The 27,802-nt window shown below is 46.5% G+C and overlaps 2 protein-coding genes across 4 annotated transcripts in view; one reads left to right on the top strand and one right to left on the bottom strand.

The window, feature by feature from the left end:
* Positions 1-32: 32 nt before the first annotated feature.
* Positions 33-20,594, bottom strand: LOC8023235 (lipase maturation factor 2). The gene is made up of 15 exons (XM_029986679.3): positions 20,331-20,594; positions 20,002-20,052; positions 17,215-17,423; positions 14,296-14,324; positions 12,822-13,039; positions 10,343-10,521; positions 9,158-9,284; positions 7,464-7,604; positions 7,249-7,354; positions 5,578-5,793; positions 4,189-4,313; positions 2,361-2,474; positions 2,174-2,285; positions 1,147-1,258; positions 33-609 (listed from the first exon to the last, which is right to left on the bottom strand). The coding sequence occupies exons 1-15, from the start codon at positions 20,422-20,424 to the stop codon at positions 460-462; spliced, it is 1,983 nt and encodes a 660-aa protein (XP_029842539.2). The 5' UTR covers positions 20,425-20,594; the 3' UTR covers positions 33-459.
* A 150-nt stretch (positions 20,595-20,744) lies between these two features.
* LOC8023236 (condensin-2 complex subunit H2) overlaps positions 20,745-27,802 on the top strand; it is a 34,990-nt gene continuing 27,932 nt past the window's right edge. The window contains exons 1-3 of one of the 3 annotated variants that reach the window (XM_029986681.3): positions 20,745-20,871; positions 21,773-21,893; positions 21,963-22,120. In XM_029986681.3, the coding sequence (XP_029842541.2) occupies positions 21,863-21,893; positions 21,963-22,120 (189 nt within the window). In that variant the 5' untranslated portion in view covers positions 20,745-20,871; positions 21,773-21,862. Of the gene's footprint in view, positions 20,872-21,772; positions 22,121-27,802 lie in introns of all 3 variants that reach the window. The other 2 variants (XM_029986680.3, XM_040498453.1) reach the window with 2 other exon arrangements.

Genomic DNA, 27,802 nt, shown 5'->3' with positions numbered 1-27,802 from the left:
CCTGCCATTAAATAGGACAATGCTCGAAAACGTTAGCTGCAATTTTTTTTTTAATGACTCGTAGAAAACAGGTGCTTACAAAACAACATGCAAGTTCCCGAAACTCTAAATATAGCAACAAAGAGAAAAAAAAATCCCCGGTTGACATAGCCTTGAGTAATATGAGCAAGGACATTCGGTGAGTGTTTACAGATGTAATGACTAGGTATTTGTTGGTATCGTAAGTAGTAGGTATAAAGCTATCCAATTCACAAATTTCAGAATTCCGTTGTAACTCATGATCGTAAACAAGGTTGAAATTCTTCAGTAAATATTTGTACATGATTAAAACTTTTTCACATAAGCTGCCACTGGCATGTTTGTGCTATGTTCGATCCTGAATTCCTCCTTATGCAGTGCCTTTGAATTGAATTGAATTTCCCATTTTTTTTTTTTTCCCCCTTCCAGTATTATGTTTTTTTATAGCAACGTCCCGATGAGCTTGAGGACCATCGCAGACGTGATGAACGACCAGACGTAGACTGTGGGACTCATAGCATTGGCCAGCTCCCTGGACTTGGCAAGGATAGGCTTGAGGAAGCCATTCCTAGACCGCAACTTCGGCGAGTCCTGAAACAAAATGCGGGCGGTGTCATTGAGCATTGCAGACGTTGGAAACTAAACATGCGGAACGCGCCGTGTTTCACGAGTAAATCCCGTCACAACGCTCCACCTCGAGAGTTGTTTGCAGCACTGAGGAAGGCACGACTCTAGGGTTGTACGAGTGATGGTGGCCTTGAAATAATTCTAGCAATGTTCTAATTGACCATTTCACGTGTATACTGCAAAAACCTTCAGTCAAGTTACATGCAGATTGCAAGATAACTGGTGCCAGTGTGTTTTGGCAGTCAAGCCGTCGTAACATCTGTCGCAGTCACGAATGCGCGAACCAGCCTTTAGAAAGCACATGCACTCGGGGAGAATACAGGTTGTTCAACGGACCGCACGACGTGCAACGGAGCATCACACTGCAGCGAGCACGCTACGCTGCAACTTCAGCTGCGAGAGCGCTGTGCACGACTCGAAAGGCAGAGGCACGCCCGGTACCCTTCGACGCCGTGCGATTTTTCGCGAAGTGTCGTCGCGATGCGTCGACACCAAACTGACCATAGGAATCTCTGCCTTCTCCAAGAATTGCCTGAGGAATGGTTGCTCCTTGTGGAGGGGCGGCAGGTACTCTGTCGGTTTGGACCTCTTCCACCAGTCGTTGACGTTGGGCCTGCAAATTGAACGTCACGTGCCTTTGCATTTTATGTTGGATGTAAAGGGCACAGTCACATTGTGTCGTTCGACCACATTTGACTATGTTGCGAGAACTTGTGTCGAGATACGAGCACAAGTTAGTTATCGAGGCACTGTACTGTGGCAAGCAATTGAAGGAGCGGCTCAGCACAAGACGTACTAAGCACGAATGTCCTGGTAACTCTCTCTCATAATTTGACGTAGCATAGTCAAATGCCACAGTGCCCTGCCGTTCCACTTAAATTCATAGATTGCATGCTGGTTCAGGGTTCTTCATTGTTAGATTTTACATAGTGAAATTTAAATACATATTTATTGAAAATGTTTAACATTTTGGAATTAAAAACAAATTGTAGAGCCCTTCCACTTCATGTGAAGATGAAGGATCAGCAAAGCTGTTATTTTCACGACGTCCAGGACGACCTCGAGGATGATGCCTACAGATGATAACAAGTGATCAGGACCTCACTATCTAATAATGCCAAGGAAGGCCGACTCACGCTGGTTGCCCCCCCCTTTTCATTTTTATTTATTCACACTTGCCACGACCAATGGGGAGTTTTCTGTCAACATCTGCGAACCCATTTTTTTCCCAGATCCTAGCGCATAACAGCTTCGCTGTAAAAAATACTTTTCCGATTGCCCGCAGCGGACTTACCAAAAATAGCAAAACTGCACAGCTTTTTTCACAATCGAATAGTATATCCGCTGGCACTACAACTCACATTTTTCGTCTACCTAACAGTCTAGAAAATGGGATCTGACAACCCGATTTCGGGACTACGCTCGCTCTCCAAAATTGAAAAATCAGATTTCAATCAAACATAAAAAAAAAGCCTGGTTACTATGGATCGTTGTAACAGCAGCCAGACAGTGGCAAAGCGAAACATACACTCTGCTCTTGGCGTTGAATTGGGTGAACCTGTAGGTGTACAGCAGCCCTCGGACGTATTTGGGTGGCTGCTTGGCAAACGGGTAGTGCTCGCGGTCCAGCAGGGCAAGCACTACAGCAGAGAGAAAACGGGCGTCGGAAACTGGCTGCGGCTTGGCTCAGTCACGGCCGTGGCCTGGCAACAGACCTTGCTCTTGTCCCGTGAGAATGCGGTGAACCAGGCTGAGTAGCCAGGGGTTGCGTTCGTAGCGGTCAAGGGCGGCAAACCACATCTGCCAGTCGAGCCGGGGCTGGTGTGGGACTGCGGCGGAAAAAAGGATGCTGACTCCGAGGAGATCTGAACGTTTCAATGCTAAAACAATTAAGACATGGGTAAAGCACTTGGGCTCCAGCCGAAGGGTGATGATGATGATTATTAAAAGTTTAGTGGCACGGGGGCAACTAAGGCCGTGGTGTGCCAAACACTGCCGAACGCCGACATGACGCTCCTGACTAATACGCGTCCTGCACTTGCTTCCGGTGGGCGACGTAAAATCCGGCACTACAGCCTCGTTACCTGGGAGCTGTCGAGCCGGCGTGCCCGCACATGCGGCGGGCGAGCGTGCAGCAGGGGAAGAGAACAAGCGTGCGCTTCCGAGAAAACGGGGAGATGTGAAGATGAAGGGTCAAAGGTGTGTATGGCCACAAAAGATGCAAACCCGGCATTCCACTGCAGCTGGAGCGCTAGATTTGGCAGGGTCTTCTTTCAGAGACGCCGCACGAGGTAATGTTTGCGCCGTCGAGGCACAAAATACGCACACCGAGTTTATCTGTACAACACCACTGCAAAACAACGTGCAACACGTCCAGTGTTCCACTGCCTTTGCATTCATAGTGCCGGAAAGGGTCAAATTTTTTTGTAGGCTCTCCTGCAGTTCTTGTATGCTGCGACAGACGGTAAGTGCTGTCCTATGCTGAGTCGAGTGTTCAAAATCTTTTTTCAATGCGTCCAGCTTGAAATGCGATGATTGGGACGCATTAACATATACTGGTCTGTTAACTTCAGCGTATGGGTAGCATACAGACACTACAGAATGCAGGGTACATAAAGTATGTAGCACCTTGAATGTGCAATCTAGCATGTTTACAGACATAATGAATGCACTGCCCCCCATAACAGGCATCAATATTTGGACTTCTTTTTTTTTTCTTTTTCCCATAATAAACACATTTTTAATTTTCGGCTCCACGAGTCTTGAACTGTGTCCAACTTAGCTAGGTGGCTAGCCACCAAGCCCGCCAATATTCTTTTGGCCCCAAGCGGCCAGGCCAAGTCAAGCTAAGCCGCTTTCGTAATGGCTGCAAGTGCGTGGTTCCGGAAAGTATCAACCGTAAAACCGGGTGGCACGCACACCTAACGGAGCTGGGGTCGAGGAATTGCCCAGTTCCGGATATGCTTCGTACATCGGATGCCTTGATGTCAACGAACACACTGTCATGTGATTCACTTTAGATAAGTGATAACATGAAAGTGGCTAAACCTAAGAATGGTTGTATCGCTCTCTGTGCTGAGTGAGCGTTGTAGGTGCTTTTTGTTCGGCAAAAGGTATGCCAAAAGCGCCCTAGAGAAGGTTTGCAATTTAAAAAAATGGTTACTGTGGCGCGCCCACGACCAGACATGGGCGCGCTTCCGTTAGTGGAGACGTGCCACAGTACCCAACCATGTCATATTGGCACCTAAATTGACATTTGTGCAAAGTGCGTAAATGTAAAAATTTTACTCCACGTAATCGACCCCCCCCCAAATATGGGTCAATTTTTCGAAAAAAAAAGTGTGCTCATTATGCGAGTAAATACGGTATTTGGGTGGTATACAAACCCTGCAGGATGCAGGGTGTGTAAGGTATGTGGTGCCTCAAATGTGCAAACTATTTGAACGTCGTGGTTTAAAAAGGTTTGGGTGGGGGGGAGGGGGCAGTTACTGGGGCCGCTTTCTGCCGAGCTGCAAACGAGAATACAGAGTTGCGTCGGCTCACCGACGAAAGGTGGTGAGCGGGTGACGTTGCCGGGCTTGTAGAGGAAAGGCAGCTCTTTCCAGGGCCCCGTCGGCTGGTCACCACCCTCCAGCACCAGTTCGGGGCGCCCCTCCAACCCGGTCATCCTGCGTGCCGGGATATGTCACCGACCCGCTCGTAACGAGCGGGACGCCTTCACGCTCTTTTGTAGCTTCGAAGGCAAGGTCCATGTTAACAGAACTGGGCGCTAGCACGTAAACTGCGCAAGACGTAACTTGACACTAGTGTACGTAAAATGTGCTTATGGAAGCGTGGGACTGAGTGATGCATCGGACGGACGGAGGTGCCTTTTAACAACTACCGGGCTTCAGTACCTACGAGCAAGACGGATGCTCTGGAGCATACCAGTTTCTATCGTCCATGACTGTATGCACATAATAAAGCGTCCGTCCAGCTAAAGCGGGTGCCCATTCTACAGAGGAACCCCCTTTTACGGTTCTCCTATAATCACCTCTTTACATCTAGAAGGCTGCTATAGTAAAGATATAGACATAGTTAAGCAAATATTACTGAATACTAGTGCAAGCACCGGAGGCACTGATACTATAGTAAAGATCTCTCTGTAAACAAAAAAAAATTAGACGTTTACAATGCCCTGTAACGCCGAATTAGAGTGCAGCTCTTGAGGAGGAGGAGGAGGGGAAGGTATGGAAGGAGAGTATGCCCCTCTTCCTGCTCCCCTCTCATTTAACGGGAAGTTTTCACTAAATTTAGCGGAAAAAATTCCCCTCTGAATTTAGTGAGGAATTTTGTCGCTAAATTTAGCAGAAAATTATTTCCGCAAAATTTAACGGGAGAATTCTTCCGCTAAATTTAGTGAGGCTTTTTTTTGCAAGCAGGGCATTTTTTCAGCTAAATTTAGCAAAGAATTTTTTTCAATAAATATAGCAAATTTTTTCTGCTAAATTTAGCTGGGAAAGTTTTCCGCTAAATTAAGCGGAAAAATTTTCCCGCTAAATTCAACGGAAAAATTCCCTGCTAAATTTCACGGGGAAATTTACCCATAATGCAACGCGCAATGACGGTACAGGTGACGTCACTCGTGACCCTCGCGACGTCACGTGTGACGTCATCGTGGGAAATGTCCCATAATGCAATGCGCAGTTACGCCAACGCCGCTCAAGCCGGAAACGGGCGCCTAAGAGCTGCGCTCTAAAAAAATGGATTTGCTATAATATAGTACAGAGGTTCTGTACATATCCACAATTTACAGTTTCAGGGCCCATGAGGCCTCAGATATAATGCAAGCTCCTTCGGAGCACTAAGGATGGAGAGAAGCGCCAGTTGAATACTAAAACTTGGCCAGCCACGAGAGAAACGGGCGGCCATTGCGACGAAGCCAACACTTGCCTCCGGAAAAGACCGTACGAGCTGGCGACGTGGAAGGGCTCCACCTTGGAGTGCCACTGCCGCACGACGGGCCACAGCTTGGAGTGGAGGTTGTAGTCGAGGGTAGAGAAGGGCACCAGAGACACGCAGAAGAGCCAGACGGCCGCGGTGCTGCACAGCACCGTGCCGCACGTCGAGAACAGCTTCCTCAGCACCGCCCGTTCTTCGAACAGAGACCTGCATGCAGCATTGCCGCCATTATGCCTCTCTTCTGCCATACACTCGTCGTCTTCTTGTAGCACAGTGTATCGATTCAATAAAAAAAACTGCGCTGGCCAAGTTTCGTTCCATAGAGGAATGCAAGCTCACTTCAGATGGGGCAATTTTCCCAGCAATTTTGGCATTAAGTTATTCTTTAAGATCCCCACACTGCAACACAAACTGCTAGGTTCGGGTCTGAATATAATTGGGCCGGCGACTCGAACAATTCAGACATGTTTGAAGCAGAAGCAGCCATTGAGAGACGAAATACCATATTTGCTCACATAATGAACACAATTGCATAATGAACGCACCCCCCACAACAGGTACCAATATCCAGACTTTTTTTCTTTCCCTCGCATTATGAACTGCGTCCAAATGGCCCACCAAGCCAATTTTCTTTTGCTTCCAAACGGTCAAGCCCTGTCAAGCCGCTATCGTATAATGGCTGCAAGCTCGTAGTTGCGGAAGTGACCGACTGTGAAACCGAGCAGTGCGCACACTTGACGAAGCTTGGATCGAGCAATTGCCCAGGCCTAGACGTTCTTTGCCTATCGGATGCATTGATGCCAACGAACATGCCGTCGTCTGTAGTCCACTTTTGGACGGTGAAATCATGAAAGTGCTTAGGCCTAAGAATGTATGCATTGCTCTCCTTGCTGAGTGAGCTTCGTAGGGCGCTTTTCCTTTGGCAAAAGACACACCAAAAGGGCCCTTTCAGATACTTCGGATAAATGCGCTTATTTAATCAGTAACAGAAAGGGGCAGCAAGGTGCATGCTGCGTGGTCGTAGGTTGAGAGAGCCTGGTAACAGCTGTCTCTGTGAATGAAACTTGACCCTTGCGAACAAGCCTCGGCGGTCGGACTTCGTACGAGTTCTTATACGCATAGTCGCGGTATATACGTGAGTGCGCCGCCAAATACTAGCAATATATATCATGTCGTAAAAACATTTGCAATTTATAAAGCATGGTTACTGTGGCATGCCCCCGACCAGCCGTGGGTGCGCCTTCATCAGTGGACACGTGCCGCAGTACCTTGCAGTGTCATATTGGCACCTAATATGACGTTTGCCCGAAGTGTGTAAATGAAAATATTTTAACCCCCCATAACAAACATACCCTCCAAATATGTGTCAATTTTTCGGTGAAAAAAGTGTGTTGATTATACGAGTAAATATGGTATTTCCACGTGACCCCTCCTATGGTGGCGACGACAAAAACGTAACAAAGGGTTTGACTTCGTTATGGTTTGCAATGGACAGCTTTTGCAGCACAACGGTTTCAGAAAGATGAGTTAGTATACCCAGCATCACTATACCCAGCACCACGTATACCCAGCACATCACATATACCCAGCACCGCGATAATAAGATGCTAGGAAAAGCTGCCCCATCCGAGGCGGGCCTTGGGAAAGCGAGGAGTCACTGACCTCTGCAACGAGAGCAGAATCGTAACGGCCAGCGAAGCAGCACCCATCCAGATGGTGACAGGCATTGTCTTGGCAAGCAACTCCTCAAACTGTTTTGGCGTGAAGGCTGAAAGAGGATGCGGATGTTGCCAAATAAATGAAACCGTAAATACCACACGAGGAGTTTTGTCACAGAAACCGGTTCAAGGCAGAGGGACCTCTCGCCGGCAACTCACCTATTCTGCATCCAAAGGTCCAGTCGGGATACAACTGCACCTGGAACAGCTTGACGGTGGCAAAGGTCAAGCAGCACAAGGTCAGGAGAGACGCTGTTTTGGCCAGGACCCTTCTCGTGGTACGCATCAGGCTTTTCCTGTCTAACCGTCGTGGACAAAAAAAAAAAGTAGGTGTCACAATATGAGCTTCGAATGCGGGGCTACCTTCGAAGCAGCCAGCCTTGCATCTACATTGAGGCGAGAAGTTAAGATAACAAACATGAAACATAAGATTATCATCTTGTACGTCCAGTTAATAAAAAAATTGGCAGCAACCTTTTACCTCCAAAGCCCTATAATACATACGTAAAATGCAAAAATCATTTTTTAATTTGTTTATTTTAAGACTGAAAATGTGTATGGGTGTCATGACGTAAAGTCACGTGACATCAATTTTCCTGGTAAGTTTAGCGGGGAACTTGAATTTGTTACAGGACTCGTGACGTCGGGTCGCGCAGCATAAATTTTCTTGCTAAATTTAGCAAAGAAACTGAATTCGCGTACAGTACCTTCAAGGGCCAAAGGGAGCTGAAGACAATTCGACGTGGAAATGCCTCCTCGCAAGGTGTTGACCACCTTCTATTACGTATACCGTCGTCCATACCGTTCAACGAGCAAGAGTTTGTCTAAACAGGCATGTAGTGACTATGCTCCACATAAACTTTACGATCTGGGCCCCAGAACTAGGGTATAGAGCTGACGAGGGTAGAAAGTTGGGAAAATTGGCGATTCATTATGATTAAAAAGCGCAACAAGACGACGGACACAGAAGAAGACACAGACAGAGTGCTGTGTCCGTGTCCGTGGTCTTGTTGCGCTTTTTAATTGTCCATCTAGAGTTGGTTTGCACAGTCTTTAGGCTCCACACAAAAAAAAAAGATGTTTGCTCTGCAATCCGGCGTTGAGCATTTTGTGCATCGATTGGCAGCATGGGTAAAGAACACCACTTTTTCTTATGCATTCTTATGTCATCCCCAGGAGTCGCTACAGTCTCATGCTGTGAGGATGTGTAGGGATAACTCAACGGGACCTTCAACGTTTACAAACAGGATTCACTTAGCTGCACAAACAAAATGCAGCCATGAAAACATGGCATCAAATAATGATTGTTGCAATTCAGATAACCCAGGAAACATCTACCCGATCGTCACACCAAAAAAAAAAAAGAAAGTTTTACGCATCATTCACGCACTGCACAAAGTAGTCCTTACAGGACTTGGTTGTCGGAGGAAACAAAACTATGCTTTTTAGCATTCGAAACGTGTGTGCCTTCATTAAAATAATGGTAAGCTAATCTAAAATTCACGCATACATATCTTAATTCACCACATAGAGGAGTAAATCAGCAATGCTCCGCGAGAAGCTGGTCTTGTTTTGCGACGGTTTTCAACGTGAAGACGAGTGTAGAAAACATGAAAGAATGCAGCACATCTCACCCAGAAGTGGCGAGCGGCACACAAAAAGCGAGAAGGAACACGAGACAGATTTCGCCCAAGCCAACAGCCCTTCTGTTCCGTGCACTTCCGTAATTCGTCTGAGCAACACATAGCCGTTAACCTTCGTACCGTTCACCGCCCGCTCTCTTGCCATGCATATAATCGCCGATTTGGAAAAGAAGCCTTTGGAGCTCGAGGGCTGCTGCCTGAGGCACTCACAAAAGGTGGAACGTCCGACGGCATTCAGCAGGTATTCGTCATCCACGAGCGAGAGACACAACGCCAGGGTGAGCAGGTTGAAGAAGTTGTAGTTCCCAGTCACCAGAATGAGCAGCTGCAGGAGCACCTGAAAGAGACGGCGAGGACGTTGGACGCTTCCAAGTCGCCCGTTGCCGGCACGGGTGTCCCAACATCCATGAGACACGCCTATACTGCTCCATTTGCCAGACCGATCGACTGCCTCCCTTTTGTCCCCCAACCTCACTTTCTGCGCATGGGTATGGGAGAGCGTACAATAATCTGGCAAAAGATAGACGTATGACAGGTCCAACGACCTTCCACAATGTTCTTAGCTTAGGGCTAAATGTAATATAGTAGTTAGGCCCTGTGGTATACGGGCGTGCCCATCTCTGTTGGCACATTGGTACTTCGCGGCAGACGGCTTGCTATCTGTCGACGTAGCGAGTTCTATTCCAACCGAGTGAATGTGGTCAAAGACGCCTAGACCGACGATAATGCACGCACAAAATTTTACTAAAGGCAAAGCAAAATGTATGTTCATTATAAGAGCACTTCTGGTTTGAGAGCCCCAGTTTATTCCGTAACAAAATAAGCAGGCTGGAATTAGGCAATGACAATATTTAAGGTTCCTGGCTTTCGTAGCACACCTAAAAGTACTGCAAAACGTACGCCGAGCAGTATTTTGACAAATTATTTAGAAACAAAAATAGGAGATAAATTTTTACTCTGTTCAGTATTTATTTAGAGTTTATTTCCGGCATATCGCATGTAAGTAAACACAGGCACAACATTATTGTATAAGCCAATTCAAAGTAATATCATTTTTTTTTTTCTTTCAGTATATGCAGTTTGAAACGCTAGTAAAACGAAAGAGAGTCACACTCTCGCCAATTAATATATACGTCATACGTCTACATTTCTGCCTTCTTGTGCTTAAGAACGTTTCTATAGATTTCATGCTTCACATTCATGCTCATACAGGTCATAATAACTTCGAACTCCGTCCCGAGTAAACACGTAAAACGGGAACCTCGACACATGTCAACAGCAGTCTTGCGTCTTTATGAGCCACTTGAGTAGCCAGAAATCAGCAGGAACGTCTGCTTGCTGTCAACTAGGTGTATTTCATCCGCCGTCAATAAAACGGGCACACGGGGCACTCGCCTGGCAGTAGAAGCTGAAAATCCTCAGGGAGCGCACGGGCATGAAGAAAAGGAACGGGACGGCAATCTCGACGACGTAGGTGAACACGACCCCCAGGCGAAGGAACCACTCGGGCAGGTGGTGGAAGTACCACGCCACGGGAGTTGGGATGCACTGGCTCTCGAAGTGGACGTTGAGCGCTGCGCACGTGCAGACGTGCATCGAGTCATACTCTGTTCCACCTCACGACGAATTTAGAGCTACTAAATGAGCTACGCTTTAGAGTAACGACACTTCAGCCATGGATGGATGGATGCTAATGACTGTACCCTTTAGAATGGGTTGCAGCTTGCACCATGTAGCCTAGAAACCAAAAATGTTGCACCTCCCCTCGCCCATCTAAGCCAATTTGCTTCTCCTCTGCATTTTTATCATCGGGCAGTGAGGGGTATCGCCAGGATGACCTTTGGGTGCTTAAAACCAATGTTGTCAGTTACCTGAAAACAAGTCAAAATCATTTCTTACTACCAAAAAAGTTGTTAGCTCGTAAGATATCTATTCAGGCAGGGGCCACAAAGTTTTCAAAGAAAACCGTCGAGAGGACCCCTTTAGTAATAAAAAGGGCTAGTAAGCGATCAAAGGTTGGCCCAGCACTAAACGTAAATAAAAGAAACATTGCGAGTAAATGAGAACAAAGTTACAGAAAGTAAGGAAGCAACTGTGGTACACGTACACCCTCAACAAAAAATAATTGGAAAAAGGTATCGATAAAAAACTTCCAACAGCCTCATCCGAAAGAGCAGGAAACGTTAATCCATCCTCCAGAAACCTTAAAACGATCCGAGACGAGGCAAAACGACGTCGCCCTAGCCTCCCGACGCCGTACCAACGCCCAGAAAGCCGAGCGTCAGAATCGTACCGATGAGTAACGACCGCCTGTTGCGCCCCTCTCTGTACTAGGCACCACAATGGCGGCGCCCAGAAGAAAACCCGGGAATGGGCTGCCAATGCTCCAAGCGCAGCTCATTTAATGACTTCGATGGATCGCGGCAGATGCTACGAGCCACTGAAGCCAGTCCAATGATGACTGTCACGTGACATTTAAAAGGAGCGTTGTAATGCTCTGAACGTCCACGGAACTACTGTAGTCGGTGACAGGTTAAGGGTTCAGGGAAAGCTCCTCCCACCCCTTTCCACTTTAGCACAGCGTTCGCCCTACTAGCTAGTGGAGAGGGGTGGGAGAAGTTTCCCCTGAACTCCTTAATCTGTCACTGACTATAAATTGGTTGAAATGGCTCGTAGCGTCCGCTGCGGTCCATCGTAAAGAGAAACGGAGTACAGTGAAAGGGCTTGCGTGACACCCTTTCAATGTACTTCGTTTTGAGTTGCAAAACACTAGGTATATGTCGCTACAGTGACAGTTTATTGACTCAGTACCACTTTCGAGGCTCTAACGTTTAGTTGAATGCCACTACAAGGGTGCTCAAGATGGCGCATTCATTAATTGAGAGTATGAATACATGAAACCTCCGGAGTCAAATGAAAGAAAATAAAAACTGGTTTTGCCGATGGAAAAATTCTTGCTAAGCCTTTTTTTCCTCAAAATCATCAGAAAGTTGCTCTGGGCTATTCTGGTGCTTACTACGACTGAAATATTTGTGACATGGAAATAAAATTGAATTGGTTTAACTATTTTTCACTTCATTTGGCCCGAATAAGCGCTGCACTATATTTTTTAGTGTACATGCAAAGTACGGAGAAAACATAGTTTTTGATTTTTCATGATTTACTCAGGTGAGTCAATCTTTCAACAATTTTCGAGAGAGCTTCCACCACCTTCAGGCACCTGTGTAGTAAATCCCAGAGCAATGGGTTATGAAACCGATTTATGCGGTCAGTTTAAAGTATGTTCAAACCATTTCGCCCACGCTGTAATTGGGTAGCCGTGAAAAGCATTTACATATATCTCCTTTTTTTTCACGTTTCGTTCTTTTGTTATTGGTCTCGACATCTGTTGACAATGTTATAAAAGGCCATTTCACATGGATAAAATGTGCATGCGATTGCACAAATACTGCAAAACATTTGCTCTGGAGAAATGCAGTTCCGGGGCTATTTCACAGACGGCGCCAGCACGTCCTCTCGTAAGAGGTCGCAAGAACTGGGTCGTAATGCCCCAGCCCCACTAAAGCGAGAAACTGAAACAGCCGACACCAGCAAGCCTCCAGCATGAGCACCATACGCAAGAAAGTATCTTTGGCAGGTTCGCCATTCCTCGTGCTCACTCCACTAGCCCCGAGGCCGCAGGCCTGCCAAAAGTACCTCCGCTTGCGTGCTCCACGTGCTGGAGGTTCGTCGGCGTCAATCGTTTTTGTTTGTCGCTCTGGTGGGACTCGGTCGTTAGCAAACCAAACGCAAGCGAGTGAACGGCCTTCTAGATGCCATTTCGGAACGTCCCGCTGAAAGCCCTAGAGGCCGGGAAGACTGGCATGCCACTGACCATGGAGCCCCCACCAGGCCGGGCACATGCTGGTGAGCTTGACCACGCCCGAGGAGAACATGAAGCGGAAGAGGAGCCAACGCAGCAGCCAGACGCTGACCTTGTCGTGGGGATTGTGTGGGAGGCGCCAGGAAGAGCTCAGGCCCAGGGTGCGTTGGAACATGCCCAGGGGGGCCACCAAGATGCACAGGAAGCCAACCTCCAGCAGAAGGATGTCCCTGCATGTCGAGTCCCAGCGAGCTCGATCGAAAACAGTCTTTACCCGGTCGAGGCCGCTTTAAAGCGTGAAATGCTTTATGACGGGAGCCCCTAATTCCGGACGCTCATCCGTCCTACCATCTAAACGTTTCCCCTCTACATTTAGAGGAAAAATTGATGTTGAGCAACGTTGGGGTATCTGGCACGACTCAACACTGTGATGCCAATTTTTCTGGCTAAATTGGTGTCATGGGACCCAGTATCATGTGATATCAATGACTGTTTAATGTCTTCTCAACAAATCTAAACAATAGCTCCCCAAATACTGCACTCCAGTTATTATGGGACTTTGAAGATAAGGTCAATCCCTCCAAATATTTTGGCCAATTCCTCTGACTTGCTTTACGCCACTTCTCACATACGTGAAGGGCCGTGTTTCGGGCACCTTGCCCTTTTAAATGAAGAAGCCCGCACAATCGGGTAAGGTTGTGCCAGCCTAGGTGAGATGAAGATAGATGTGGCCATTTTCCAGAAAACAGCTCCTGGGATTTCAAGGCTTTAGATATTGACAGAGTGGCTAGCACGAGTGACCAGACAGGAGCTAATCAGAGGAGGTGCACAAACCAAAAGGGGCTACAATAAAACTGAGGCCCAAATGACCCTGTCAAACATATGTCAAAGAGAATGTACTATCGGGTTTGAATGAAATGCAAAGAGCAGAGCACGTGGCCGTCGAAACATGCTGCGCCTTCTGGAGGCCTCTGGAAACGGATAAAACTGCGGGTTGGAGGGTATGGCACTGCGAGGGTTTGCGGCCTAATCCAATGTCTTCAACCCTCTGCCAAGCACAACTGGAAGTTCCGTCAAAGCCCCCAACAAACCAACAAAAAAGAAAAGAAAAAAAAATGCGCAAGATAGGAGGGAGAGCATGATGCTGCGGTCGTGCTACATGGACGCGCGCAAGGAGGTTGCTCCTGTTGCAAGCGGCGAGTTTCCTTGCGTGGCTCATGCTAAGCCAATGAAAGTGGTTGTAATGGAACTTTCAGCGCACTACCGGCACGGTGTTGGAGCTTGGGTTGTGCTGTTGGAGGGTCAAACATGTTGGAGTAAAATGGATACCCTCACAGCACCCTACTTTCCACACCGCAGTTTTATAAGTTTACAGAGGCCTGCAGGAGGTGCAGCATGTTTTGACGGCCACACGCTTCGCTGTCCGCACTTCATTTGAATCCGATAGCACCAACTGAAGAGAAAGAGACGGGGCTACTTCACTTACCACTGAAACCACATGAATGTTTGTCCCACCTGAAACAAGAGACGTGTGTTAATGCAAGATACTCAAATTAGTACACAGTTCCTGAATGTCAGAGCTATCTATAGTTGGTGACAGGCCAAGAACTCTGGGTGAGAGTAAGGAAGGCTGGGGAGGAGGTGGGATGCTGAAGAGAAGGGGATGTTTCCTTCTCTCCTCTTCAGCATTCCATCTGCTTCCTTTCCCTCTGCCTGGATTCCTAACCTCTTACCACCTATTGGCCTCGAGATCGACCTAGAGGTGGCGCTACTCTCACGCTATCACCATCATCATCAAAGCAGCTATGGCCGCCCTATAGGCTCTACATGTTCGCGCGCGAAACGGTGTAGATTGTTGCGTTTGTTTTGTAGCATACTATCGGTGGGAAAACAATTTGAGCGAAAAATGGTGCCATATCGTTGGGTGCTTCGGTAAAGATTGAATCGTGTTACCAGCGTCCGACCTAAATAAATTATAAACGTCGGGAAGCATGGATCAACACAACGGATGCCCGTCTCTGGTGAACTGCCCTATTTATGTTAAATATTTTTTTTTTTTTTTTAATAGATATATTGGTTCACCAGCATAGAAATTCAACAAAACAATGAATTCCAACCTGGATGACATAACACTGGTACTGTTGGCTACAAAATCGCAGGTTCTATGGATTTTTATGTAACTTTTAGCTTTTGCAGTAATATAAATATTTTGCATAAAGAAAGGTCAGAGCTATATTTTGCATGAAGAGAAGTTGGTGCTGTGGTGTATATGTGCCATGGTGTGGGCAAGTTTTCGGTATCGGAACAATTCTACTTTGTTGAGATTAGGAGAGAGTGCCTCTTCCAGTTGCGGTCCGGAAACTGGTTTGCTCGCAGGACAAGTGAAACAAACTATTCTAATATATATGCCGCGATTGAAATAAACTAGCGTAACCAAGCAACGCAGTAGTGTGCGTGTTATTAGATGCTTTTCTCAGTAGTGCGAGTTCACCTGCCCTGCTTCAATTCTCTCGGTGAGGGCCGTGAATGTCAAGAGGCTAATACTACAAATTTCTGGCTAAATAATCTTCTACAAGGAATGCACCTAAGTCGTGTAGGCAGGTTATCAAGCTAAAACCAACAACCATATATGCATTAATTACAAAAATTACAATTTATATTTATTTGCAGAGCAAAGGACGCTTTCTTTTCACCTCTTCTTTCATATAATTGCACTACTGCTCCGACTCAGGTCTGTAATAGAGAGGGATTTTTTTATCCCTTTAGTAACAAACAATTTTCGTTGCCACTAAAGCCTTTTTACTTCAACCTTCCAGAGCGAGTAATGTAGAAGCCTAAAATAGATAATTCGCCTCGGCTAGGTGGCGCAAGCTGCCGCCTGCTACAAGGTCTGTCTCTAGCCAATATCTATCCACTGGAGCAGAAGGGGCGTTTTCAGCAAACTATTTTCTCGACTGCGGAGGCGTTTGAAGCAGGCGCATTACTCTTGTGGGGAGGAGCTTCTACTACCTTCTTGACTCGTAACAGACTATAGCAACACTCACAAGACTTTCCGATCACCCTCCACCCTCACTTAATGCATATGAAGAAAGGGCAGTTCAATAATTAACCTTTAGATTATTCAAACGATGCTTTAACTGTGATTTTATTTTTTTGCTTATTCTGAATTTTACACTGGAGAAAGTACAATAAAAAGTAAAAAAATGCCTGCTTTAAAATTTCTGACGTCTTTATTTCTTTTAGGACACAGGCTTACACGGTAAACCACTTCAGCATGCTTGTGATTGTCATCGAGCGTGATTACACTGTTTAAATAATAACTTATAATTACTTCACTTCAAAAGGCTTCCCGTGTTCATATTTCTGTAGGCATCACAATGTGAAGTTTAAAATGGGAATGCAATATGCCATTTATGACATAGTAAAAAAAATGTGTAGTTATAACGTCTTTTATGCAACATGACCAGTGCAAAATCAACTTAACGGATTTATCACTTGATTAGTCTATTAAAGGGTAGCGATCAGTAGGATTAATTTTTTAATCAAAACACAGCTCCAATCAACATTCAATGTTTCATAAAAGCTATGGTTTGTGCGAGATAAAAAAAAAATATGTAGGACCAGCAGTTTTATACAAATCTCACCACTAAGGTTATGGAAGCATCCAACTTAATAATAATAGCTTTGCTGAATTTTCATGTATATGAAACGATACAACACACCCTTTAGTAGGAAGGAACGAGAACAACATGCGTTTCATGAGGAGGGCTCAGCTCAGCCGGAAACGGGCTTGCGTCGTCGAGATCAATGCTTCTGAATGTGCGCTCATAGCAGACGACGTATTGCAGTGTACCTGCTTTCACATGTTTCCAATTTCGGCCGCACGGTGACGACACGGTTCGATCTCAAAATGAACAGTAGCACTTTAAGAAATACAGAAACTGCCGTCATGGCGTCAATGCAACTAATCTGCAGTGGATTTTTGATTATGGTATGACTCGACCTCCAGATTACTTTGCATGTGGCTTTTCCACTCCGATTTGCAACAAAGAGTTCTATTGTATCTGTTGCCAGCGGCTGTGGAGCATATCACGAGCTGTGAACACAAACTCAGCGCCGGGGGCTGTCAGTCTCATGGTGTTTTTGGACATACTGTTTACAGCTTAATATACACAAGCCAAACATGTTGCGTGTCTTGCACTGGATCGAAGTGTTTTCTGTTGCACATCAACTCGGAGCAAGACTCTAGTTTGCAAAATGGTGGTTGGGAAAAGTCAGAAGTCGGGTTAATGGGTAGATATATAACACCAAGACTATGCAATCACGTCGGGTAGCTTGCACCCTCTGGCATTCAAATTGCAAGTTCCAGAAAGGAGTTCAATGGGACACCTCAAGCTCTGCCTACCTGGTACAGGGAAAAGTAGAGGATCCAGAGAAGGGCGAAGTTGATGCAATCGCGGAACCGCGACCAGATGGTGGCAATGAAGGACATGAGGATTCCCAGCAAGCCCAGGAATTCCATCATGGTCGACACCTTGAGTCCAAAGTTTGGAGCCAGCCACAGAAGAGTCGGAAGCTGGTGCGCTTTCTGCTGCGCGGCGCGTGGGTTCGTGTCTGTGTCGATGGAAACGTCGGAAGTTTTAAACAAATGACTTAACAATATATATATATATATATATATATATATATATATATATATATATATATATATATATATATATATATATATATATATATATATAGGGTGGCTAAAGTCGCCAGGCTCGATCTAAAATGGACCGTAAAAATCGACGCCTGCCCGTAGCCCCTCAAACTTTTCGTCAAAGGTGTATTTCATAGGTCGGTTTTTTCTTGTAGAATTACAAAGCGTAGTTCTCTTTCTGTAAAAAATAAGGCCAAGAAACTTGCCTGGGTCAACGGCGGTAGGCGACGCAGACGACCAAGTCAAGGTGCGGGGTGTGTTTGACACTCCTATTGATAGATGGCGCTACCTCCTTGTTTCCGTCAGAGTTCTGGTTTCGGTTTGCTTTCAATGAAATATCGAAAGTGCCCGCGTCGACCGTGGTTTATTGACACCAACATAATCGGTTTTGTAATCTACCTTTGGCGTGAAAATAAATGCAGACAATGATAGAAAAACTTCAAGTAACAAAAATAAAAGAAAACGCGGTTGCATAACGACAACGCTGACGGCGCTCTTGCTGCCGGCGGATTTCGTCTGCGTGTCGACGGCTTTCTTTCGCTGGTCGGTTGCATCCTCGGACGCTGCTTCCGAGACCATTTTTTTGTTTTGTTTTGCCGCGGTTGGTGGAGAGACAGCCACCATGCGTCACTTTGGATGCTATTTACACCGCATGCACTTTTGAGACACGGGAGGCTGCCAAAGCAAGCTCCAGATAAACAGCAATTAATGGCTCTGAAAAGAGCCTGTCAGTAGGAGCCCGCGGTTTTCGCGGTTGTCAAAGCCGCTGGTCATATGTGCAAAATGAATAGATATGTGATCTTCAGTTCTCGTTGTCTTCAGTCCACATGTCCACCTCGAACTTGGAGGCACTTGTGCAGTCTTCGCTCATAATCCCTGAAGGCTGCCTCCCGCATGTTGTCCGTGATCGCATCGAAGGCGGATATAATCCGCTCTTTTAGTTCCGTCATCGAGCGTACGCGAACTGCGTAGACCTGGGCTTTCACAAAACCCCAAACAAAAAAATCACAAATTGTCAGGTCAGGGGACCGTGGGGGCCAGGGCATTGTCGGTGACCCTCGACCCATCCAGTTGCCGGGAAAGGTTCTGTCAAGCCAGTCTCTCACTGCGGTGGCGTAATGCGGTGGTGCTCCGTCTTGCTGGAAGATTCACACCTCCCTTTGCATGTGCGAAGCTTCCAGCTCCGGCAAGACGTCCTGTTCGAGCATGCGAAGGTAGGCGTCGCCGGTGACCGTGCCCTCAAAAAAGAATGGACCGACCACGCCTTCCCTCCAAAGTCCACACCATACTACGACCTTTGGTGACTGGATAGCCTCTTCAATGATCCAGTGGGGGTTCGTCTCGGACCAGCAGCGGGTGTTTTGCTTGTTCACGTGCCCATCCAGATGAAAAATAGCTTCGTCCGTGAAAAGCAGAAACGGAAGGTGGTTCCTGTTTGTGGAGATGCGCCCAAGTTCGTCCACGCAGAACTGCTTTCGCCGTTCAGTCATCTGGCTGCAGCTCGAACAGAACCTGTGGCTTGTACGGATACATTTGTCGGCGGATCACCATCCAGACGAAACTTTTACTGATGCCAAGTTGTCTTGCGACTTGCCGCACGGACAGGCGTGGGTTCAATGCAAATGCCGCAAGCACAGCGTGTCGTTTGTTCTGCTGTGGCGACCTCTCTTCAAGTACTCGCAGCCTGGTCTGCACAGTGTTTTCCGTGTTGAATCGGTGCACCCAGCGCAGGACAGTCCGACGGGTGGGCGGACGCCTGCGAAAAGTGGCTCGAAACTTCGATCTCACTTTCCTCATACTCCTGGTTTCTGTAAACCAAAGGACTACTTTTGCCCTCTCTTCGACGGTCAGGTGACGCATTGTGGCTGTTTTCTCCCCAACCACGACAGAAAAGGTCTCGGAAGCAGCGTCCAAGGATGCAACCGACCAGCGAAAGAAAGCAGACGACACGCAGACAAAATCCGCCGGCAGCAAGAGCGCCGTCAGCGTTGTCGTTATGCAACCGCGTTTTCTTTTCTTTTTGTTACTTGAAGTTTTTCTATCATTGTCTGCATTTATTTTCACGCCAAAGGTAGATTACAAAACCGATTATGTTGGTGTCAATAAACCACGGTCGACGCGGGCACTTTCGATATTTCATTGAAAGCAAACCGAAACCAGAACTCTGACGGAAACAAGGAGGTAGCGCCATCTATCAATAGGAGTGTCAAACACACCCCGCACCTTGACTTGGTCGTCTGCGTCGCCTCCCGCCGTTGACCCAGGCAAGTTTCTTGGCCTTATTTTTTACAGAAAGAGAACTACGCTTTGTAATTCTACAAGAAAAAACCGACCTATGAAATACACCTTTGACGAAAAGTTTGAGGGGCTACGGGCAGGCGTCGATTTTTACGGTCCATTTTAGATCGAGCCTGGCGACTTTAGCCACCCTATATTAATAAAGTGTAATAACAAACAATATATATATATATTAGGGATCAGAGTACATACCAACTGGCACAACACTTCTGACTGGAAGGATGCCTCGGTCGCCATAGAGACCTGCGTAAGCGGTGCATTGGAATATTCGCGCAAGCTTTGGTCCATCAAACGTCATGCATGTTATGGTAAACGAAAAGGGGAAAATGGTGTGGGGGCGTCATTTTTGTCGGCAATCGATAAACCGAAACTCTTGTAACTGGGCGCGTATAACGGTGGCCGGCATGAAGGATTTGAGATAGAGCAGGTTTTCATTATCACTTCCAGAAAGTTATTAATAAAAAAAAAAAAACAGGTAGTGAGTTCTTGAACGACGAACGAAATGATAGCAGATATCTTACCAGGCATTTGGTGATACAACGAAGCAAACGCACTCAGGTATATCACAGACATCGACCAGAGAAAAAAATCGCGAGTTACTCTGATCTCCCCCATGGTGAGCCTATCTACCAGAGTTTACAGGTAAGGAAGAAGCAAGAAAAAGAGAAGCCGAGGAACGTTCCCGTGATCAGCTGAAAAACGTCTGAAGACCTACGAAAGGAAAACATTCGATCTACAGGAATCGAGCGAGCGAGCGACCGGCACTGCGGAGATAACGTTGGCAGTAAAATGTTAAAAAATATACAAGGCGACAAGAATAGCACCTATTTTGTCCAGTAAATATGTTCTAAAAATAAATGAGTAGTCTTGGGAACTATTGGAGGCCCACTAAACTCGCAATAATTTGGAGAATAACGACAAAGGCTGCGGTCTACACAAAATACAAACATACAAAAATGTACACATCGATGTCGATTTCGACGGTCGCTGAAAATCGCTCGCAACCGTTGGAAACTGGTGCAAACTGTGTTTGGACGGTTGGCTCCGGGGAGTTCTGTTCAGGTAAATGTGCTTAAGAAGTTGTAATATCGTCGATTTTATGCCATTCAACCATTGTTGTAGCCATTTGTAATCTTCGGTGACCCATGTAATCTTTAGTGGGTTGGAAAAGGGTTGCTGTAACTCGAAATTAAACAACACGAAGTTTTCTGTGGGGGTTGAGTTTTCAAAATGGCCTCACATTAGACGCCCGGACAAGCCAGTGCCTGTTTGCCGTAAAGTGGTACTCGAAGTTGATTTAGCGTTTTCTTGCTGCGCTCTAACACACCCAGGATATGTCGTGGCGTTAGCACTGCCGCATTAGATGCCCGTCCCCGTGTCTTCGGAGTAGAGGGCCTTGGAGTGCGATGAGTGGCTGGCGGTTTTGGTTCGCCTTTTTTTTTATTCCGACCTTGTTTCGATCCTTAAGCTTTCGGCGCCTAGGCTTCAGCAATCTGCTTACCATACACGTGTCAGCATTTTTTTTCCTCCAGAGTTTGGGTCTGTTTTAATTTGAAATACGGTCAGGTAAGTCGGACGTCGTGTGAAAATCGTTGGCGCCTAACCACCATTTGTAAAAGAACCGGGTTTCCGCCCGCTCCCAAAGCATGTTCCTCGCTGGGGTTTTTGAAGAGTTACTCTTGAAGGCATTACTTTAGTTAGATTCAGCGCGGTGTTAGGCTCCCCTGCATAAGTGAAACCATGTAAACTTCAAAATATGACTGCCGTTTTTTTTTTTTCCTTTTAGTTTTTTTTTTTTTTTTTTTGTGCAAGTTTTTCGCGCTCTGTGCTCGCTCTTGTTCTCACTGCTTGCTTGTTTTGTACCCCTCTCCAAACAGAGGTTTTGCGTCACTGCTCTCGACCCCCAATTGTGTAATTCTTAACAGCTCCTTTTTTTTTTTTTTTTTTTTTTCTCTCTTTTCAGGCATAGTTTGTCTGGAATGCTGGAAGAGTGACCCACAAACTTTCGGTGCGGAGACTCTTCATCAGCCAGGGTTGCCACAATCGCCGCGAGATGTCGGCAGCCTCCGTCCGAGCCGGCAGAGGTACGATTCGTAAGCCAACAAACAAATTTGTCGTATTGACGAAACCAAAATCTTTTTCTCTTTTTGCAGCTTCTGTGGACGCAGACATTGGGGGGTCGTCACAACGGCACCGCGCGCAGGATCTGGAGATTGAGCAGCGTTATGCCAACCTGCTCACTCCGATCAGGGACCTCACGAAAAACTGGGAGGTGGACATCTCTGCCTACCTGGACCAGTACCTCGAAGAGGTGAGCTGGTTAGCGTCCCCTGGAAGTCTTCTACAAGGGGGTCGGGACAATTTGCAGTCTTCATGGGACTGGAGCTTTATGATGTGTTAGGTCTTGTTTGATTAAACCATGTGTTCTCAAACTCTGTTCCCGGGATGATAGAGGTTGCACTCGAAGATTCCTCAAGCTCTTGAATTTCCTCAATCGTTTGTGTCTTGAAGTAATGGGTTCTTTCAGTTTAACCACTTAAAAGATCCGAGCCAACCGTCAATGCATCACTATGTGCCAGGCGCTTCCCAGTATGGGCATTACTGTTTACTGTGTTTGTGGGTTCCTGCACTGCATTAATTCAGGGAGTGGTTCCTTGGCTCTCGGTCATGAGAAATGTGTGTTCCTGGGGATTGAAGCATTTGAGGACACCTGGACTAAACCAGTTGTATGGGGTGGCCCAAGCGGAGCTTCTGCCGTTAAACGAGCCATAAAAATCACCGCCTGCAAATATGAGGTTTAAACTTCCACTGAATCCACAGTGAGCAGGTCAGTTTCACCGCCCTTAATTTCAAGGCGCAGTTCTCTGCCTCTAAAAAATGGAACAAAACACTTGTCAAGCCTGGGCACGTTTGCAATCAGTGAAGTTAGCGACGTTGTTTACTCGGGGCGCCATCTCTTGATAGGTGCAGCAAAGCAGACCACTCACTCTGTTTACTCAATGCGCCTATCGGGAGTTTGAACCACAAGTAAATAGTGTCGCTAACTCAATCGTACACAGTAAAACTGACCCACTCGGTGGACACTCGGTGAAAGTTTGACCTCTATGTGGACGTGCCGATTCTTCCGGCTCGTTTTTACAACAGAGGGGTCGCTCGGGACAACTTTTAAATCCTTCCCACAACTTGCTTACTTTATGTAAACAGTGGTTTTATCAAGCTGAGCATGTCATAAAAAGGTTTCTAGCCCAGCACATTAAATTTTGAAGTATATTTTTTTTTATTAAATTAGTTCATGGGCCTTGGGCCACGGTATGGATGGTTTGTAGAGCGCGACCTATATACAACGGCCGAGCGGCCCCAGTTGTGTGAAGCCGTTCCCTAGTCTAGCTGTGGCTTCCCTAGGATTTGGGTACATTTGTGATACCCATGGTTGCTTGACCTGTCGGTGCTTTTTCTTTCTTATTTTAGAGTTTTGACCATAAAATTTTTTTCATTGCAATTAAATTAAATTTTGGTTTGTAATTATATCGTTGGTACTGGTGAGATGACTGGAGGTTTGCCTGGCCATTCCACAAAGTAATAATCTTTGTTTAGTAGGGATAAAAAAAAAAGTAGTTATACTATGTGTTTCTCAGCAAGAACTGGAAGTGGGATAACTTTCATAATGTGTGGTCCTCTCCTGTTGATGTAAGAATAAGCTGTGTATAAATGCAGTGGTGGAACTGCTGTGCCAGAATGAATCGCATGCTGCTACAAAGGCTGTATTTGTGCATAATCTGCGCCACGTCTTCGCCAGAAGGGAGCTGTTCTTGAAAAGAAAACTGAAAGTGTGGCACGTGTTAACAAAAGAAACAAGCTTTTTTTTTTATGTTTAAGCATTATGTGCGAAAAAAAAGGTGGCACGAATACTCTTGTACGCTACTGGATTTTCGCGTCAAAATTAACTGCGATGTTCATACTTTTCAAAGTCTTGATCGTGGCGGGTTAGCCCCCTTCAGTGCGCTTCTCCTCAAGCACCGGTGCACCGTAGAAAAGCAATATTTGTGGAGCTAACAGTGTGATCTCGCGACTCGCTTGGCCGTAGCGCAGCCGCATGCTTAGGCGAAATACACACATTCCAAGCATACGCACACCTGTGCACCAGGTGCACAAGCACACCTGGTGTACAAAAAAAAAAGGAAACTTTGTGATTGTTGCTATTTACATTGCAGTAAAAACTTAAAATTATAACTGACTATTGTGTTAACCTGTGTTAATTCTTTGTGCTTGTTTTGTTTATTTTTAGTTCAGAATTGTAGAAAATATTTGCATATAGCAAAAAGTTATAAACACCCTTAATTAGGTATGGCTGCGACCCTTTATAGGTTTAATTTTATGTTAAATCTGTCGTTTAATTGCTATCTCAATGTAGGTATTGGACTTTCTGAGGCTGCAGTAGCTAGATTAATGTTAACAGAGCTCATAAGTGGTAAATTAGAAACTAGGAAACAAACTATGCGAGTTCAGCTGAATTTTCGTTTAAGCGTGGTGTAACAGTAGTGAAAGGCGAGGAGAAAGACACAACGACTATACAATATTCAAATAAAAAATATTCTGCCAAAGCCAATATACACTTTGAATTTGTTTCAAACCAAAAATCAAATATTTGCACATGCCTAGTTACTATTAAGCAGAGATCAGCGTGAGACAGATTCAACACAAAAGTGTCCGTTTGATGTCGAACTCATGACAGTTACGTCGCCATGACACAAACCCTACAAAGTAGCCAAAAACATGTTTTTACGTTAAACACAGACCGAAGATGCCATCGGTACTCCTAATAGGTTAGTATAGACATCCCAAAATTACCCGCATATGAATGTTCAATAAATAAATAAATATCTGTAGTGGCCAGGCCCCCATAGGTATGGCACTTCAAATATTCTCCCAACACTCCAACAACTGCAGTTTATTTCTGTGGGCTAACTTTCAAAAGAGATCACATTAAATTTTCTAACATGGAAGCTGAAAATTGTCTGCTCCAAGAGTGGCAATCTCTGCTCCAAAAACTGTTGTTCCCTGGTAGAGGAGCTGCTCCAAATCGCCACTTGTCAGTTCCACCACTAAATATACGTAAATTAAAAAAAGAAAAAAAAAAAAAAAAAAAAAAAAAACGAAACCTGGCATGAATTTTGACTTTGATTTCGAAAACAAAATTAAATGTGTCTGCTTCATTTTAGCGTACCTTGGCAAACAGCGAAAGTTATGTCCCTGGCGAGCTAATAAAGGTGAAGGATCGAGACTGCATACATTTGGAGTGCATTCCTTTTACACAGGCAGTGTTGGCGGTAACGCGTCAAAAGTGACGTCGTTACCGGTAACATTACTTTTTTCAGTAACTTGATAACATACTCGTGACATTTTCAAAACAGTAACATACTTGCATGACTTATTTCAAGTAACGGGCAACGTAGTTAAGCTACTCGTAACATCTTCCCAAAAAAAAAAAAAAAAAAAAAGTGCACCTTAAGTGACTGCCAACAGCGTCACAGTGCCAACATCGTACTGTAAAATGTCTTTTCACGAGAGCCTTTGGATGACGTCGCGTGACTGACATCGAGGCTCCATCTGCGACCACAAACTCCCTAAGAGTTAGTCCTATAAATGTTGTGCATTCAAAATATCGGCTTTTTTTTAGAGCGCAGCTCTTAGGGGCCCGTTTCCAGCCTGAGCGGCGTCGCCGTCGGCGTCGGCGTAACCGCGCCCCTTCTCTCCTCCTCCTCCCCTCCTCCTCCTCTTCCTCCCCCTCCTTCTCCTCCTCCCCTCATTGTGTAGTATGGTCCGGGCGGGTCACGTGACCTCGGGGGGAGGGGGTCACATGACCCGTTTCCAGCCTGTGCGGCGTCGCCCCTCCCCCTCCTCCTCCCCCCGCTCCTCCTCCTCCCCCGCCCAGGTCACGTGACCCCGGGGGGTGACTCCCCTCCCCCCGCCGAAGTCACGTGACGGCCCGCCCAAGGTCATGTGATCCCGTCCCCTCGAGGTCACGTGACCCCCCGGACCTCTGCCCTCCTCCTCCTCCCTCTCCTCCCCCTCCTCCTCCTCCCCTCATTGTCTGGTTCGGGGGGGTCACGTGACGTCGGGGGGAGGGGGTCACATGACTTCAGCGGCGAGGAGGAAAGCAGTACGAAGCTGGAGGAGGGGGGGAGGAGAGACGAGGAGGCGGAGGCGAGGGGAGGGGAGGAGCTTGAAGGACGAGGAGGTGGTAAAGGAGAGGGAGGGGGAGCAGGAGGGGAGGAGGACTAGCAGGCATGATCACGAGGGAGGAGGAGGAATATACCCTCCACTCCTCCTCAAGAGCTGCGCTCCAATTCGGCGTTACAGGAAGTTGTAAACGGCTTTCACTTGGTTGGTATGGAACTATGGTTGGTAAGGACCATGAATGAATGTGACAACGCGTGACTGGAACGCACCCTGATGTGTTTGACTGTGCTCACCAGAGGGGCTGCACAAATTTTGAAAGCTACAGGTCTATAACAGGAAGAAGGCTTTTTACACGGTGTGTTTTCTCAATGTGCAACGGTTTAGCAAAACCGAGTATTTGCTCGGTCGTCTAGTTTACACATGGAGTTCAACGTGCAAAAACTGCAACTCACTGAGTCTCAAGACTTTTGCCAAACCTTCCCATCTGCACCAAGACTATCGAGAGTTTTGCAGCAAATGATAAGAAGTATGCGCAGTGTGAAAAGGGGGTCCGCTTTATTGATGTTGCTCGATAAACTTCGGCGAATTCGTCTCTGTTTACTAGGTCTGCCAAACCAAGGGAAGACCATGAACGTTGAAGAACAGGCGGGTGGTCACAAAGTATTAGAAATTTTTGCACTGCCAAAAGATCGGTTATCTCCAGTCGTCATGTTTATATGCAGTGCTTGCGCTCGTCACGACTGTTAAAGAATCTTCTCCGTGCCGCCAACCCGTACTGCCTGTATGTATGTGTGTGAATCGGCTGCTTGCTCGTCGCTCGTGGCCAATTCGCACGACGGACTGATTCATGGACGGATTGATCAAATGGCGACATGTCCGCGGTTTTTCTGTCTCCCGAGCGCATCCACACGAAGGAGACCACGAGCAGACGACAGCGAGGACGGACCGAACCTGTTCGTGACCCCACAGTACTGTGAAACTCCAAAATCGCACGATCGGACTGTGGCACCATTGTCCAATTGTGAAATCTATGTTTGTACCGCAAAAAAGAATCGCGTGCTTCCGTTACATGCGGAGTGAGACCGAACACTGCGATGGGCTTAGCACTAAGTGCCATTAGCTTTACTAACTCAAGGCATGATAGTGACACAAGCATGGTCCTACTCGAGGAGTCCAGCGTGGAGGTGACGAAGTCCTGGGCTCACGGAGGTGCATTAGGAGATACCTTCACACACTTCGTGCTTGCACACAGCACTTCAGTACGCCACAGCCACAAGAAAGGTCTTGTTGGGGTAAGGGTAGATTGGGCGTGCAAGGAAGAATGCGGCGTGCTAGACGAGTTATGACAGAAGCTTTTTGATACTGACCAGGAGGAGTACAGGAACCTGCATCGTGTCGGCCGGGAAAAGTTTCTGCAGCTTCTTTCATGTGTGGAACTAAGAATCGCGCAACAAAATGAAGTAGCGAATGTTCAAAACACAATAATACGCAACCTTTGTTTTAGTCGTCCAAAATAAGAGAAAGTTGTGCAGTTGCCAGAGAAAGTTGTGCAGTTGCCAGTCGTTTTTCAAGTCGATCGCCTGCCAAAAATTTGCAAGTGAGAGATGCTCGACCATTTTGCTCTGCGTGTCCGCGGACAAGGTGTGGATCGCAAGAATCGGTGACGTGATGGTCTTGTGGTGCATGGTCCGCGAACGGAAATTGCCATTTGGCTTGTTGTGTGAATCGGCCATCACTTCCATGGTCGTTTTCTTTTTTTATTTTTGGTCAAGCTCCTCCAAAAGCTTGCTCCACATCAATGATGGAACATTGC

The sequence above is a fragment of the Ixodes scapularis genome, unplaced genomic scaffold, assembly GCF_016920785.2.
Source record: "Ixodes scapularis isolate PalLabHiFi unplaced genomic scaffold, ASM1692078v2 PGA_scaffold7__128_contigs__length_106722199, whole genome shotgun sequence".
NCBI classification, from domain to species: domain Eukaryota; kingdom Metazoa; phylum Arthropoda; class Arachnida; order Ixodida; family Ixodidae; genus Ixodes; species Ixodes scapularis.
This window is presented reverse-complemented; position numbering and strand designations above follow the sequence as displayed.

Excerpts from the sequence above, each read along its gene's own strand:
- LOC8023235 (XM_029986679.3), bottom strand. The coding sequence starts at position 20,424 with ATGGGGGAGATCAGAGTAACTCGCGATTTTTTTCTCTGGTCGATGTCT. Across the intron at positions 20,053-20,330 it reads GTTGTATCACCAAATGCCTG|GTCTCTATGGCGACCGAGGC; the intron begins GTAAGATATCTG and ends CCGCTTACGCAG. Across the intron at positions 14,325-17,214 it reads TCTACTTTTCCCTGTACCAG|GTGGGACAAACATTCATGTG; the intron begins GTAGGCAGAGCT and ends CTCTTGTTTCAG.